The sequence below is a fragment of the Berghia stephanieae genome, chromosome 7 (assembly GCF_034508935.2).
Source record: "Berghia stephanieae isolate SIO BIC M18660-M18661 chromosome 7, UCSD_Bste_1.3, whole genome shotgun sequence".
NCBI classification, from domain to species: Eukaryota; Metazoa; Mollusca; class Gastropoda; order Nudibranchia; family Aeolidiidae; genus Berghia; species Berghia stephanieae.
Genome location: NC_088366.1, coordinates 17,550,015 through 17,565,014, shown reverse-complemented (window position 1 = coordinate 17,565,014; position 15,000 = coordinate 17,550,015). Strand labels below are relative to the sequence as shown.

Genomic DNA, 15,000 nt, shown 5'->3' with positions numbered 1-15,000 from the left:
GATGTTTCACCCGCCAACTACTGTCAAATCCTATACGTCGATTTTTCGTCTGCCTTTAATGCCATGAAAACCAACATATTAATCAATAAACTGCATGCTCTAAACCTTCCCCATTACTTCATCAACTGGTGTAACAACTTTCTCATCGATCGCCCCCAACATGTCAGAGTAGACTCAAATATATCATCAGTAAAAACTCTTTCAAACGGATGCCCACACGGGTGTGTAAGCTCACCTCTAATTTACATCCTCTATACAAACGATTGTGTGGCTAGTTTTGATAACTGCCGACTCATCAAGTATGCTGATCTGATGACACAGCTATACTCGGCCTGCTCAATGATTCCGTCTCCGAATTTAAATACAATGAGCAAGTTAATAAATTCAGCAAATGGTGTGTCGATAACTGTCTAGAGCTCAATGTAACAAAAACAAAGGAACAACTGTTTGATCACAGAAAAATAGGAAAAAGAGCAAGACAAATAACAAAAATTAACAATCAGGCGGTTGAAATTGTTGAAAAGTTTAAATATCTTGTGGTAACTATAAATAACAGTCTAAGATTTGAATCGCACACCAACAATGTCATCAAAAAATGTAACCAGCGCTTGTATATACTCAGAAAATTAAGGTCTTTCAATGTGAACAGAAAGACCATGATACATATCTACAAGTCATTAATATTGAGTATCGTTTCGTTTGGAATCACAACGTGGTATGGAAGCTGTGGAACAAAAGAAAAATCCAAACTACATAGAACCCTCAAAGAGGCTTCAAAAATAATTAACACTGACCTTAGAAGCTTTGACACAACTTATATTAATGCAGTTGAGAAGAAAGCTTTTAACATTATCAACGAAAAGAGGCATCTGCTGAGCGAAAAATTCCAACTTCTGCGCTCCGGAAGACGGAATCTAGAAGCAAAATGTAGGACAAATCGACATAAGGCAACCTTCATTCCAACCGCCATAAAATTAATTAACAAATCTTCTGTGGAAAAATGAGACAACCAATGAAAATAACGAGCTACAGTGGCGTGAATCATCATCATCGACATTGCCGCCGTCGTTATCATCATCATCATCATCATCACAATCATCATCATCATCATCATTATCGTAGTCATCACCATCATCATCATCATCATCATCATCATCATCATCATCATCATCATCAGCATCACAATCATTGCCATCTTCTTCTTAATATAATACACTATATTTATAATATGGTCATCTGCTGTCCCAGCAAATATATCGTATCGTTCTGTCTGTCTGTCTGTTTGTGTGTATGTATGTATGTATGTATGTATGTATGTATGTATGTATGTATGTATGTATGTATGTATGTATGTATGTATGTATGTATGTATATATGTATGTATGTATGTATGTATGTATGTATGTATGTATGTATGTATGTCTGCATATATGTATATATGTATGTGTGTATGTATGTATGTATGTATGTATGTATGTATGTATGTATGTATGTATGTATGTATGTATGTATGTATGTATGTATGTATGTATGTATGTATGTATGTATGTCTGCATATATGTATATATGTATGTGTGTATGTATGTATGTACGCTCATTTCTTTTGTATACATGTGTAAAGCGTGTATGTTCGTGTATGACTGTGTCTGTTTTTGTAAATATGTTGATGTTCATACCATGAACCAAACTGTTTACCTCACATGAATTGCCTTTAATTTGGACAATAAAGATTATTATTGTTATCAATATTATTATTATAAACAATGGCTTTATGATCTTTATGGTTTTAAAAGACTGCTACGGATTGCACATAACAATATAAAGTCATAATTCAAATTATTAACTTTGTCAGTATCTCAGTAACATTACATTCTTTCACTTTCAAGGATTTTGGCCGATTTCACTTCAAATGACCATTACTCAATAATCGTCGCTTAACTGGCAATTCTGTTTGGGGGTAGTTGCACACATATGTAATGGCTTGTGATCGCATAGTGGTGTTTTTGATAGATAGTAATATTATCCTTTGCGTTGTGTTGTAGCTATTAATAATGACGAAAGAGTTCAAGGGCCGATGATGATAACTGAATGTACAACATCAAGACATTCAAATAAAAATCCAGATTCCAAGTTTCATTTCTTACAGTTTTATTTGTTGTGATAAATTCAAAATCCAAATCATCATTAATTCCAAATCCAAATCAAATAGCATGGTCATAATTTAATCAGTTTCATAAATTCAAAACCCGTAAAATCAATCCAAATGTAAAGCCATTTTGCCTAAGTAACCAATTTCAATATACGTGGAATATTTATAAGTCCGTAAAATAAAAGATTCTTAGTTGGACATTAGGAAAGTGCAGCTCATCGTGAAGTAGAATGCAGAATAGCCGAAAGTAGCATAGAATCTAGCAACACTATCGTTTTCCGCTATTGTAAATTATTTCAAGCCACACCTCTTACTAGTTTCGACAGTTCCCTGTCGGTCTACTATCCAACCCCTCAAGGGTCAAATCATAGTCAAATCTGAAACGTCAATTCCTACATATTAATGTTAAACCCCGCCTTTTCTGATATAATAGTACTTTTGGTAAACGTTAGTTTTACGTTCAGCACGCCCCAATAATCTGTACGTCCAAATAATAAATTCCGAATTTGATGCTATTATCTCCAAATACCAAGTAACACCGATCAAAGAAAGTAATTTTCTAGTACTCAAAATAATGATTAATCCTTTAACTTTGGAACGTAAAATTGTCCTAGACTACTCAATACAATGACGAAGTTTCATTGATATACAAGCACTGTGAACTCATTAACCCCACTTGCTATAAGCTCTTACATGTTTTCACTCTGATGAAATAGAACATGTTAACTATCACATTCTATATCATAACGTAAACAATCAAATCTGTATAGTGACATTTTAATACAATTAACATTTTATTCAATGTACTTTTGGTAAAATTCTAAATTTTTGGTGTCTTTTTATTTCATACCGTAATAATTTATTTTTGGATGAAATTTCTTTATTTAAAATCAGTTTAAAAGAAGAAAGATGGACCTAAAAGTAAACTGAAGAAAAAATGACTCGTAATTTGAACATTTAGTCATAGAATAATTTTAAAATGCATGTTTTATGCATAATTTTCCTACTCAGTGATCACTCCTTACTCAATCGCCTGCTGTGGTAATTAATTACTTAGTGACAGCTTTATCTCTTGTAATCAGCAAGTGGTGCCGTCGTTCAGGCTAGATCACAGAAACCTTGACTCTTTGCTAAATGTGCAGTTTCAGCACGGTTTTCGTGGCCGTGCCAAGGATCGGATATTTCTTAATAAATGTAACCTTAAACTTTTATATTCTGGTTGTTTGTTTTTGTTTTTAAGGGTTTTACGGTGCTTGCAACACATTTAGGTTATATCAGCGCCAGAAAAAAGGAAGAAATGGGCTAGTAAAAAGTATTAGAATTACAATTAAAGCACCCAAGAAAAAGTAAGACATAGGGGAACTGGGAACAAATAGGGATCAGATATAGATTCCAAGAGTATACCACCAATGTACTTAGTTTGAGATGTCAAAACATTAACTACCTTTGTCTAACTGCATACTCCCTATACGTCTCATCAGGACACAAACACAAAATACAACAAAGAGGAGTATACTCAAATGCTTACATTATACATTCAAAATAACAAATATAATAAAACATAACAGAGAGATGATTTACAAGGAGAAAAATATCATCTCCCAAAACAATAACTATGCACTTGACTGTTTCCCTCCCAGCTAGCACTCCGGCCAGGTTCAGGACAAAACCAAGTAATCTCATTCCAAGACAAAGACAGAAAGCATGTTGGAAAACAGATATAAGGGGATTGAAGACAAATTATGTACCCCCTGCCCACTATGTGAGGTCAGGAACCCCACCTAGATAGTCTGGTTAATACAGTTTAGTGAGACCCAAAGTGACGTCAACTTCATTCTATCTATATTCAAGTTTTCGTCTAACCCAATCATCGATCACATTTTTGCTATCCGCGTTTATGAGTAATTCTCACTAAACTGTATTAACTCGTAGCCATCGTTAACTTCTAGCCTGACACTGACCAAAAAATGACGCCAAAAGGCAAGTCTCTGGCCACAAAAGAAAAACAAATCGTGAGTTGTACTCAATAGTTCAACCAATGGAATCACTTGTTTCCCTGAGCTCTACTGACTAACCCTGCGTGAGTTCCCCAATCTTGTACAGCTTATACACCAACGACTGCAGACCATCCTTTGAAAATTGTTTTATAGTGAAATATTCAGATGATACTGCTATTATTGGCTTATTAAAAGATAAAGTTATCGAAAAGAATTATTTCAAACAAACTAATATATTCACCGACTGGTGTAAACAAAATCAGCTTGAATTAAATGTTGAAAAAATGAAAGAACAGGTGTTTGGTGTAAAAAATAAAAACGACTTAATGTGTGTGACAATCGGTAAAGATGATGTTGAGATAGTTGAATACTTTAAATATTTAGGAATAACAATTGATAGTTAACTCAATTTCTCTCAACATAATATAATATAATATCTAAGAATGTTGCCCAAAGATTAAACATCCTAAGGAAATTGAGAACATTTCAAGTAGGGAAGAAAACTATGTTAAAATTTTATTATTCATTGATCATCCCTATCCCTACTAGGCTTTTTGACTTTCACTACCTACAAGGCTGGGTCTGAGTGACCCATATACCTGATTAGAGCAAAAAACATTTTACCCACACTTCCTACCAGGCTGGGTCTGAGTGACCCATATAGCTGATTAGAGCAAAAAACAATTTACCCACACTTCCTACCTGGCTGGGTCTCACTGACCCATACACTCTAACATGGTTAATCTATTTCTAAAACTGTATGCACTCATTTCACCACTTGATGAATGAGAAAAGTAATAGTAAGAGTAATTTATATAGCGCTTTCCACAAATTTTCATAGAGCTCTACGTTCCCCAACCCCTTTTCACCCAAAAAATGTGATAGCAAAGAAAGAACAAGAATTTATTGAAACAACACAAGATTCATGATTTATTTGAAGCAATGTTGCTTCTCCTACTCCTTAGCATGACACACAGAGCAAATTGCTAAAGTATGCTCCTTGCATAATGGTGCAAAGCATGAAGAGCATTGGACTGATGCCTTTCTATCGCTCTTCCCAGGACAGCGAGCACATCGTTTTCTTTTAGACGCAGGTGGCTTAACACCGTTGTCAACAGGCCTTGGGTGGATGATAACAAGAGGATCTCTGCCCAGAAACAAATCCATAGCACAAGCAAGCGGTTTGGGCAAAAACTTGTTGCCACGACGTCGTTCAATTTGAGGAGTGATGAGGCCTTCAGCTATATCCAATTGGAATTTGCGCAGCAAGTCTTTGTCACAAACTCTTTCATTAGGAAATTTGGTTTGGTAAACCACTGATGCCGCAATGCTGCCAATGTCCAATATGTTGTAAAATGTAACCATGGGCCATCGCTTGGTCTGACGCTTTGTACTCGTAGTGTGAGCCATGAGATCCATCGTGTCGACACCTCCTTTGGTACTATTGTAGAAGTCGACGACTTCTGGAATTTCTTTTTTATGCTTGTTGATCACAATGTTGTCATCTGAATGCAGGCTGGAAATTACAATGACATTCTTTTTTCCCCAGACTTGTAACTCACAAGCATTGAATTATTTTGAAATGCAAACTTCGGCTCCCCCTTTTTTGTTTGTTTGGGATCTTGGAACTCTGGGGGAATGAACCGTTTGTTTCGTCTCACTGTTCCAACGAGTGACATCTTCTCTCTATCCAACTTGTTTACGAGTTCATAATCTGTAAAAAAATTGTCACAGGTGACATTTCTTCCTGAGCCATAGAATGGTTCCACAAGAGAAAGGGTTGTGTTTCGGCCAAGATTTGCAGTAGGGTAGCGACCGACTTTGCCTAAATAAGGAATTCCTGTCAGTGGGTAGAATGTTTTTGAGTCCACGGCCCAGAATATCTTCAGCCCATACTTGTCAGGCTTTGAGGGCAAGTACTGCAGAAATGAACACCTCCCCCTCCATGGGACAAGTTGCTCATCAATTGTGATTGACTCGCCGGGAACATAGTGACGTTTCAATGTCAGCAGAAATTTTTCCCAGAAATCTCTTACTGGGGCAAACACATCTCGTTCTCTACGACCACTCCTGGAGGACTTGTCATCAAAACGTAGACGATTGCAGAGAGAAAGGTATCTGTTTCTTGAAAAGCAGCATCGCACCACGCTTTCCTGGCATTGCTGTCAGCCATGATGTTTTGAATAGAAGGGAAAGAGGAAGTTTCTAAGGGACATCACACTGGTTTTTTTTCTTTACAAAGGGAAATAACTCATAAATCAATTGCAATATAAAAAGTAACATATTATAGCCCATCTTAATATAATATGAATCTATACTGCAGTATCTAAACCACGAATGCCTGAGTTTTTCTCTCATTGAGAAGTATATGGGTCAGATTGACCCAGCCTGGTATGAGCAATGTCTAATTGAAAAAAAAATCACTCAAACGCTACAGTATGGGCTCAACTTTTCAAAATTTTGATATAATGTGTAAATATGGTTAATTTAGGAATACTCTGAGCCTTAAGGTAATTGCTGTAATTGTTTTGCTATTATATGGGTTAATGCAGGGTGTCGGGTCATTTTGACCCAACGTAGTAGGGATAAGGTTAAAAGTGTAATTGCGTTTGGCTGCACCATATGGTTTGGCGGATGCCGACTTAAAGATCAATCAAAAATTTCAAAATCTATTAAAGAGGCATCAAAAATAATATACCATCCTCTTGATGGAGTAGAAAGCATAATAATAATAATAATAATAATAATAATAATAATAATAATAATAATATAATAATAATAATAATAATAATAATAATAATAATAATAATAATAATAATAATAATAATGATAATAATAATAATACTTTATTGCATCCCAAAAAGGAATTTTTTTGTACAGACGTGTTATAATTTACACAATAAGATAAAAATACAATGAAAATAGGATGTATATATAAAAAAAGGAGCAGCTCCATAACCAGAGCTGCGCTTTATAATATGAATAATTTCAACACTGTAAAATAGTTAAAACTGTCACTAAAAATTAAAAATTGAAAAGATAGCAAAACAAATAAATTAATAAATTGATATTTATATTTTTTGAAAGTAAAAATGAGAAATAATTATATAAAATGATTATTGCTTGTTGTTATAAAGCCTAATACTGGACGGCAGAAAAGATTTTCGGTGTCTCTCTGTTTTTGTTGGAATAGAAAAAGGGCGACCACTTCTTTCTGACATAATAATTGATGTTCTTAGTGGATGATACTGGTCATTTAATATTTTAGTTATTTCATTTATACATTCATGGAATTCATGGAAAACCAATATAAAGGAAAGCATTCTCAATTACCAACAATAAAATACATATTTTACACCATGAATTTAGTCTTTTACCATCTGCGAGAAGGTTTTGTCAGATTAAATGTAGAACGAACAAGTATAAATCAACGTTCGTTCAATCAGCAAAAAAAATGTTGAATATTTCATATGGTACAGCAAAACCAAGGATTGATGCGTTGACTGATTGACTGATTAATTTATTTAATGTTAGATTAATTGACCAATTGATAATGATGATAATATTTGGTGTCGAATTGCCACAATTGTAACAATTTGAAAACGAAATGAATATGTTTATGTTGTGTATATCGCACGCACGAAAGAAAGAGAGGAAGAGAGAGAGAGAGAGAGAGAGAGAGAGAGAGAGAGTGTGTGTGTGTGTGTGTGTGTGAGAGAGAGTGTGTGTATGTGTGTGTGTGTGTGTGTGTGTGAGAGAGAGAGAGAGAAGAGAGAGAAAATAAGCAGGAGTGAAATATATGTTCAATGTTATAGTTATCATATAACGTTATAACAAGTGTAACTAAATGACAAATTGCCATATTTATGGACAATATTATTATTATTATTATTATTATTATTATTATTATTATTATTATTATTATTATTATTATTATTATTATTATTATTATTATTATTATTATTATTATTAACTCACTAGAAACTGCACAAAGGTAAAAAAAAAAAAAAATGACGTCAAACTTTACGTCCTGGTGAGTTCTAGTATCAGGGTATAAGTTGATGATGGCAACGATTAACCAGACCGTAGCCATCGTTGTTATAGCCTGACACTGAAACCCAAAAAAGACTGGCATTTTGAAGTCATTATTTGGTTTTTGCACCGCTTAGTGAGGAGTTGTCGTTAGTAGTGCTCATGGAAACAAGTGGTCCCATTGGTTGAACTATTGAATCAACTCACGATTTGTTTTATTTTGTGGTCAAAGACTGGCATTTTGACGTCATTTTTTGGTCAGTGTCAGGCTATAAGATAACAATGGCTAAGGTCAGGCTATAAGTTAAATATGGCTACGACCAGACTATAAACGTTTAAGCTTTCAAATAGTTTTGTGTGTTGGTCTGTTAGACTTCCGAATGGCAATTTTGTGAGCTTCTTAACCAAGCGCACACTATCTATAGATAGAATGCGCTTGGCCAAGGAGTTCACAACATTGCCATCCGGAAGTATAACGGACCAACACATAAACTCTGTGTAACCATGAACTTTTATAGTCTGGTTAATACAGTTTAGTGAGAACAACTCACAAACGCGGATGGCAAAAACAATAACAAAGGCCTGCGTGACGTCATCTGCATACTATCTATAGATAGTAAAGATAGTTCGAAGATAACGTCACTCAGGTCTTTGTTATTGTTTTTTGCCATCCGCGTTTATGAGTAATGCTCACTGAACTGTATTAACCCGACTACAAACGTTCATGGATACACACAGTTTTGTGTGTTGGTCCGTTACACTTCCGGATGGCAATGTTATGAGCTTCTTAGCCAAGCGCATACTATCTATACGCTTGGCTAAGACGCCAATGATAATAATAATAATAATAATAATAATAATAATAATAATAATAATAATAATAATAATAATAATAATGATGATGATAATAATAATAATAATAATAATAATAATAATAATAATAATAATAATAATAAATAATAATAATAATAATAATAATAATAATGATAATATAATAATAATAATAATAATAATAATAAAAATAATAATAATAATAATAATAATAATAATAATAATAATAATAATAATAATAATAATAATAATAATGTAAAATCATCTAAAAATATTATTAGTAATTAATAGATTTTTTATTTAATAAGTTGAATTAATTAAATAAAATCGTGAGATAAAAAAAGAAAAGAAGTCCTTGGTACAACTCAAATAATTTACATTTTATGAATCTACATAGAATACGTCATGACGATCATCATCATATTCATCAAGTGCCAGGCCTGTTGCAGACATCGGCGATCATGTCCCTCCAACCATATCTGTCCTCAGATCTTCTCATGACGATAATGATTTTTTTACACTGTACTATGAGCTTTGTGTACTTAAGACGTATACAAAATATCAAACGCTTTTATTAAACCCCTTTAATAACAGATCATAATTGGTTCTCAAATTTTACGATTAAAACATTTCATTATCATGCGTCAATATATATATTTTTATAAAACCGGATGCATGCCGGGGAAATGATTTTTTTTTAAATTCCTATTTTTTATTACAAAGGGTACTATGGACGCCTCATAACATTTTTGCTATTATGCTGTCGTAAAATCGGGGTTTCAGAGAAATGGGGATGATCTATGTTATTACCTTTCCATGTCTATTTTATTGATTTATGTTGTGAAACCGTCTTCACATGGATAAGTAGTCCCACGCACCCTCCCCCCTTCACCGTAACCACGTCACCGGGTAGTGTAGCACCAAATACTTTATGGCATGCTTCTCCAAAACGTATACAAGTAGGTACCTCCCTATTACCTTCCCCTTTGGTTGCATGATTCGATGGATGGGTAGATGGATAGATGGATAGATAGATGGGTTGATGGATCATTGGGTGGATGGACAGATGGATGAGTGGATAGATGGATGGATGGAATAAATAGATGGATGGATGGGTGGATGGATATGTGGGATAAATAGATGGATGGATGGATTGATGGATGGATGGATGGATGGCTAAAATAGGTAAATGGATATATGGATGGATGGATGGATGGGATGAATAGATAGATGGATGGAACTCTTAACGAATTCAGTGGTCTTGCATATGACATTGTGTCGACTATATGGTGTGCCATTGTAATTTTACAAATGTACACATGGGAAGGATCATTGGTGTGTATCAAATTTAATCTATCATCATCACCACCACCACCACCACCACGAATTCAAAGACGGGTTAAAATCATATCAAACCAAAAATTAGTGTTGTTTTCGGATTCAGCAGAAAAAAAAATCAGAAGGATGAAGTCACAAATCCATGCCAATTCCTAAATCTTTAAAAAAAAAAAGGATTTCCTTTGTTTTAAAAGAAATTATACTGCACACTGAAACAATTCACGTAAAACGTTTATGTAACAAGATCAATCCAGGCATTTAATCGTAAATAGCTAGTAGACACTTTACCAACAGGCAAGGGCCGTGACAAAAAGAAGAAAGACGCGAGAGAGAGAGAGCGAGAGAGAGAGAGAGAGAGAGAGAGAGAGAGAGAGAGAAGGAGAAAATTATAAACACACGCAGAGAGGAAAAAATGGCACAGAGAGAGAGAGAGAGAAAAGAGAAAATGACACAGAGAGAGAGAGAGAGAGAGAGAGAGAGAGAGAGAGAGACAAAGAGAGAGAGAGAGTGTGTGTGTGTGTGTGTGTAAGAGAGAGAAAGGAGAAAATGACAGAGAGAGAGAGAGAGAAGAGAAAATGAGAGTATTAATTACTATTAATAATAATAACATCGCTCCATCACTTCGAGACAGCGTGACTAATCGGTACGGCCTTTGCTTCGTACCCGAAAGGTACCGAGTTCGATCACTCGCCGCTGCGCTGAGAGAGAGAGAGAGAGAGAGAGAGAGAGAGAGAGAGAGAGAGAGAGAGAGAGTACGAAAGAAAGGGATAGACAAAGAGTGAATGAGAGAGAGATATTGAGAAAGAATGAAAGAAAGACAGAGAGAGAGAGAGAGAGAGAGAGAGAGAGAGAGAAAGAGAGAGAGAGAGAGAGAAAGAAAGGCACAGAGAAAGAATGAAAGATAGAGTGAGTGTGTGTGATATATATATATATATATATATATATATATATACATATATATATATATATAAATATATATATATATATATATATATATATATATATATATATATATAGAGAGAGAGAGAGAGAGAGAGAGAGAGAGAGAGAGAGAGAGGGCATAAAATTGACACGATATGTCTATTAACCAGCGCGCCTGAACTAAGGTGAAGCCCTGTGCTATAAACACAACAACAACAAGCTAAGACTTCTGATCAAACTTGTCTCTTTTATTATCATTCAAGTTTCATTAAATTACTATCGTTTGTATTTAATCATTTTGTTATTAAGTTATTTCGAGATCCTATACTGGTGACCCCGACGCTGAACATGGCAGAACAGAAAAACGAACTTTCTGACCTTTTGCAACAACTCCTTGTCCTCCAATCCTCCCAGCAAAGTCAAAGCACGGTTGGGGCAGTCTCACTCAAACTGCCAGAATTCTGGACAAAGTCACCAGACGTTTGGTTCGCAAGAATTGAAGCACAATTTAACACTCGCTGTATCACAAAAGACCATACAAAATACGACTATGTTGTTAGCACTCTAGATGTAAACACTGCAGAAGAAATGCAGGCAGTACTCACACACCCTCCACATGAAAATAAATATGAGACGCTTAAAAAATCACTAATCAAGACATTCGGCAAGTCTCAAGCCCAAAAGGATTTCGAACTGCTTAATCTCAACGGAATGGGTGACAAACGACCAACAGCGGCTGATGAGGAAAATCAACTCATTGAATGATGACCCCCAAACATTGAAACGGGCACTTTTTCTGTCAAAACTGCCTCCTGACATCCAATGCATTTTAACTAGTCAGAATATCGTCGACGTAGAACTTCTAGCTGAGGCTGCTGACAGGATTTGGGAGACGAAAGCAACTGCAAGACTTGCTGATGGCACTATGGAGCTACGAAACACAAACAATGTCGTAGCATCGTCGACAAGACAAGAATCCAGTGGCGGTTTCACGCCGATTGAAAACAATGGACAAACCCACATCGACGCCGCGAGTTTCAAACCCAATCGGGCACAACAGTCTCGTGGCAACAGATGATTTGGTCAACAGAGACGGTTTGTGTGTTTTTACCACATGAAGTTTGGATTCAAAGCTCAACGGTGTCGCCAGATTGTAGTTTTACTCCTTTGGGAAACGACAAGGCCAGTAGCTAGAAGTGGCGACTGCTGGCACACCAGACACAGCCACGAACACATTTTCAATCACGGACAGACGATCAGGAATACATTTCCTAATAGATACCGGAGTGGACGTTTCAGTTTTTCCAGCATCTGTCAACGAGAGAAAATGCAACTCCCCCTCCTCACCCTTATAAGCAGCTAACGGTACCTCTATCCGTCCATGGGAAAAACGAACCTTCACGCTCCACTTTGGACAAAAAAAAAAACAATTTCTTACACATGAGTTCGTTCTGGCATACGTCACGAGACCTACCCTTGGAGCAGATTTTTTTATTCAACATGAACTCCTCGTTGACTTAAAAGGTAGACGCCTTATGTCACTCGGCAGTGTTTTAGCCTCGCTTCAGCCAACTAGAACCTCCCACTCGGTTTCGGGACTCTCCTTTGCAGAGAAAACCTCATACTCATGCATGTTGTCAGAATTTCCACAATTGCTTACTCCAAGATTCAGTTCACCTGTCAACAAGCATGGTGTGGAGCTGTATATAGTTACAGACGGACCGCCAGTTCACGCCAGAGTTCGTCGTCTTACGGGGATAAACTGACAGCAGCTCGACAAGAATTTCTGGCTATGGAAGAAATGAGGATCATTCGACGCTCTAACTCTCCACGGTCTTCACCTCTTCATGTTGTTCCGAAAGATGACGGGCAACTCCGACATTGCGGTGACTATCGCCACCTCAACACACAAACAAAAGATGACAGATATCCTTTACCGCACATTCAGGACTTCAATAGACGACTTTCAGGGTGCAAAGTTTTCTCTAAAGTCGATCTTGTTAGGAGTTATCACCAAATACCCGTCGCAACTACATCCATTCCAAAACCGCAATAACTACTCCATTTGGCCTCTGGGAGTTTGTACGTATGCCATTCGGCCTCAAGAATGCTGCCCAGACATTCAGAGGCTTATGGATGGAATCCTGAGTAACGCTCCTTTTGCATTCGGCTACATCGATGATATTCTAATAGCCAGCCACTCCCATGAAGATCACCGTGAACACCTTCACCATCTGTTTCAGCTTCTTTCTGACAACGGGTTGGTTATCAACAAAATCAAGAGTGTATTTGGGGCTAGCAAACTTGACTTTCTTGGCCACCGTATCACATCACAAGGTATTCTTCCACACCCTGACCGAGTTTCCGCATTATTCAACAGTGAACCACCAACTGACCGCACCGGGCTCCAACGATTTCTCGGCATGATCAATTACTATCATCGGTTCATGCCACACATTGCTGACACACTTGCTCCACTGCATGCTCAGGCAAGCGGCAAAGGCCAACGCATCGAATGGTCAACAAACTGTCGAAAGGCTTTTGAACAAGCCAAAAACTCTCTCAAAAACATCGTCCTCCTCCATCATCCTCGTCAAAATGTGCCGACGAGCCTCACTGTCTAAAGACCAACGTGATTCAGGAGAGATGGAGAGTTACATGTCGAAAACAACAGGCTTAAATCTCCAATATGTCGACTTCGACACCCATGTCATCCTCTGTGACACGTCAACTGGAAGACTTAGGCCCATTCTACCCAAATCGTGGACACATCTGATTTTCGACCAATTGCACGGCCTATCACACTCTGGCCCAAGACCCACACAAAACTCATTTGTCAGCGTTTTGTTTGGGAGAGTATGAAACGAGATATTCGTCGCTGGTGTAAAGATTGCCATGCCTGCCAAACATCAAAGATCAGTCGACATACCAAATCACCGTTATCAATTCGCTTACCACAACCAGACACACGATTTTCTAGCCTTCCCCTTAACCTTGTTGGCCCTTTACCAACAAGTCAAGGCATGTCATACATTTTCACCATAATAGACCGTTTTACTCGTTGGCCCAAAGCAATTCCACTACCAGATGCACATGCTACGACATGCGCACAAGCTGTTCTACAACATTGGATATCGCGGTTTGGTGTGCCAACAGACATTACCTCTGACCGAGGTAGACAATTCACCTCGACGCTTTGGTCAGAATTTGGGAAGTTGCTTGGCCAACAACACGACGGCATACCATCCACAAGCAAACGAGATGGTCGAGCGCTTTCACAGACAACTCAACAAGGAAGCCCCAATTAGGACCAGGTTCAGATACAAAACCTGCTACATTGGAAGAGGCGGTATCGGACAAAACAAGCCCAATAAATAGAGACGTTACAATTACCACCAGGTCCGGTAGACAGTCAAGGCTCCCTCCTCGATATCAAGACTAGCGCTGTAAACTATGTGGTATACAGCTGGGAGGGGGGTAATGTAGGGAGCGAAAAAGACGAATGGAGCTTTGGGCGAAGCAAGCGGAGTCTTCCTCTCTCTCACAAAATCATGAACTGATAACAACAAGCTAAGACTTCTGATCAAACTTTTCTAATTTATTATCATTCAAGTTTCATTAAATTACTATAGTTTGTATTTAATCATTTTGTTATTAAGTTATTTCGAGATCCTATAATGTCAGCAGTTATCGGATGAATCGAGAATAGAGAGAGAGACTGACGATATACGG

General features: G+C 36.9%; 1 protein-coding gene and 1 long non-coding RNA gene across 2 annotated transcripts in view; one reads left to right on the top strand and one right to left on the bottom strand.

The window, feature by feature from the left end:
• Positions 1-15,000, bottom strand: part of LOC144976474 (uncharacterized) — a 119,145-nt gene that overhangs the window by 72,509 nt on the left and 31,636 nt on the right. The window lies entirely within an intron of this gene.
• On the top strand, positions 11,617-12,033 carry LOC144976473 (uncharacterized). The gene has a single exon (XM_078920766.1). The coding sequence runs from the start codon at positions 11,617-11,619 to the stop codon at positions 12,031-12,033; it is 417 nt and encodes a 138-aa protein (XP_078776892.1).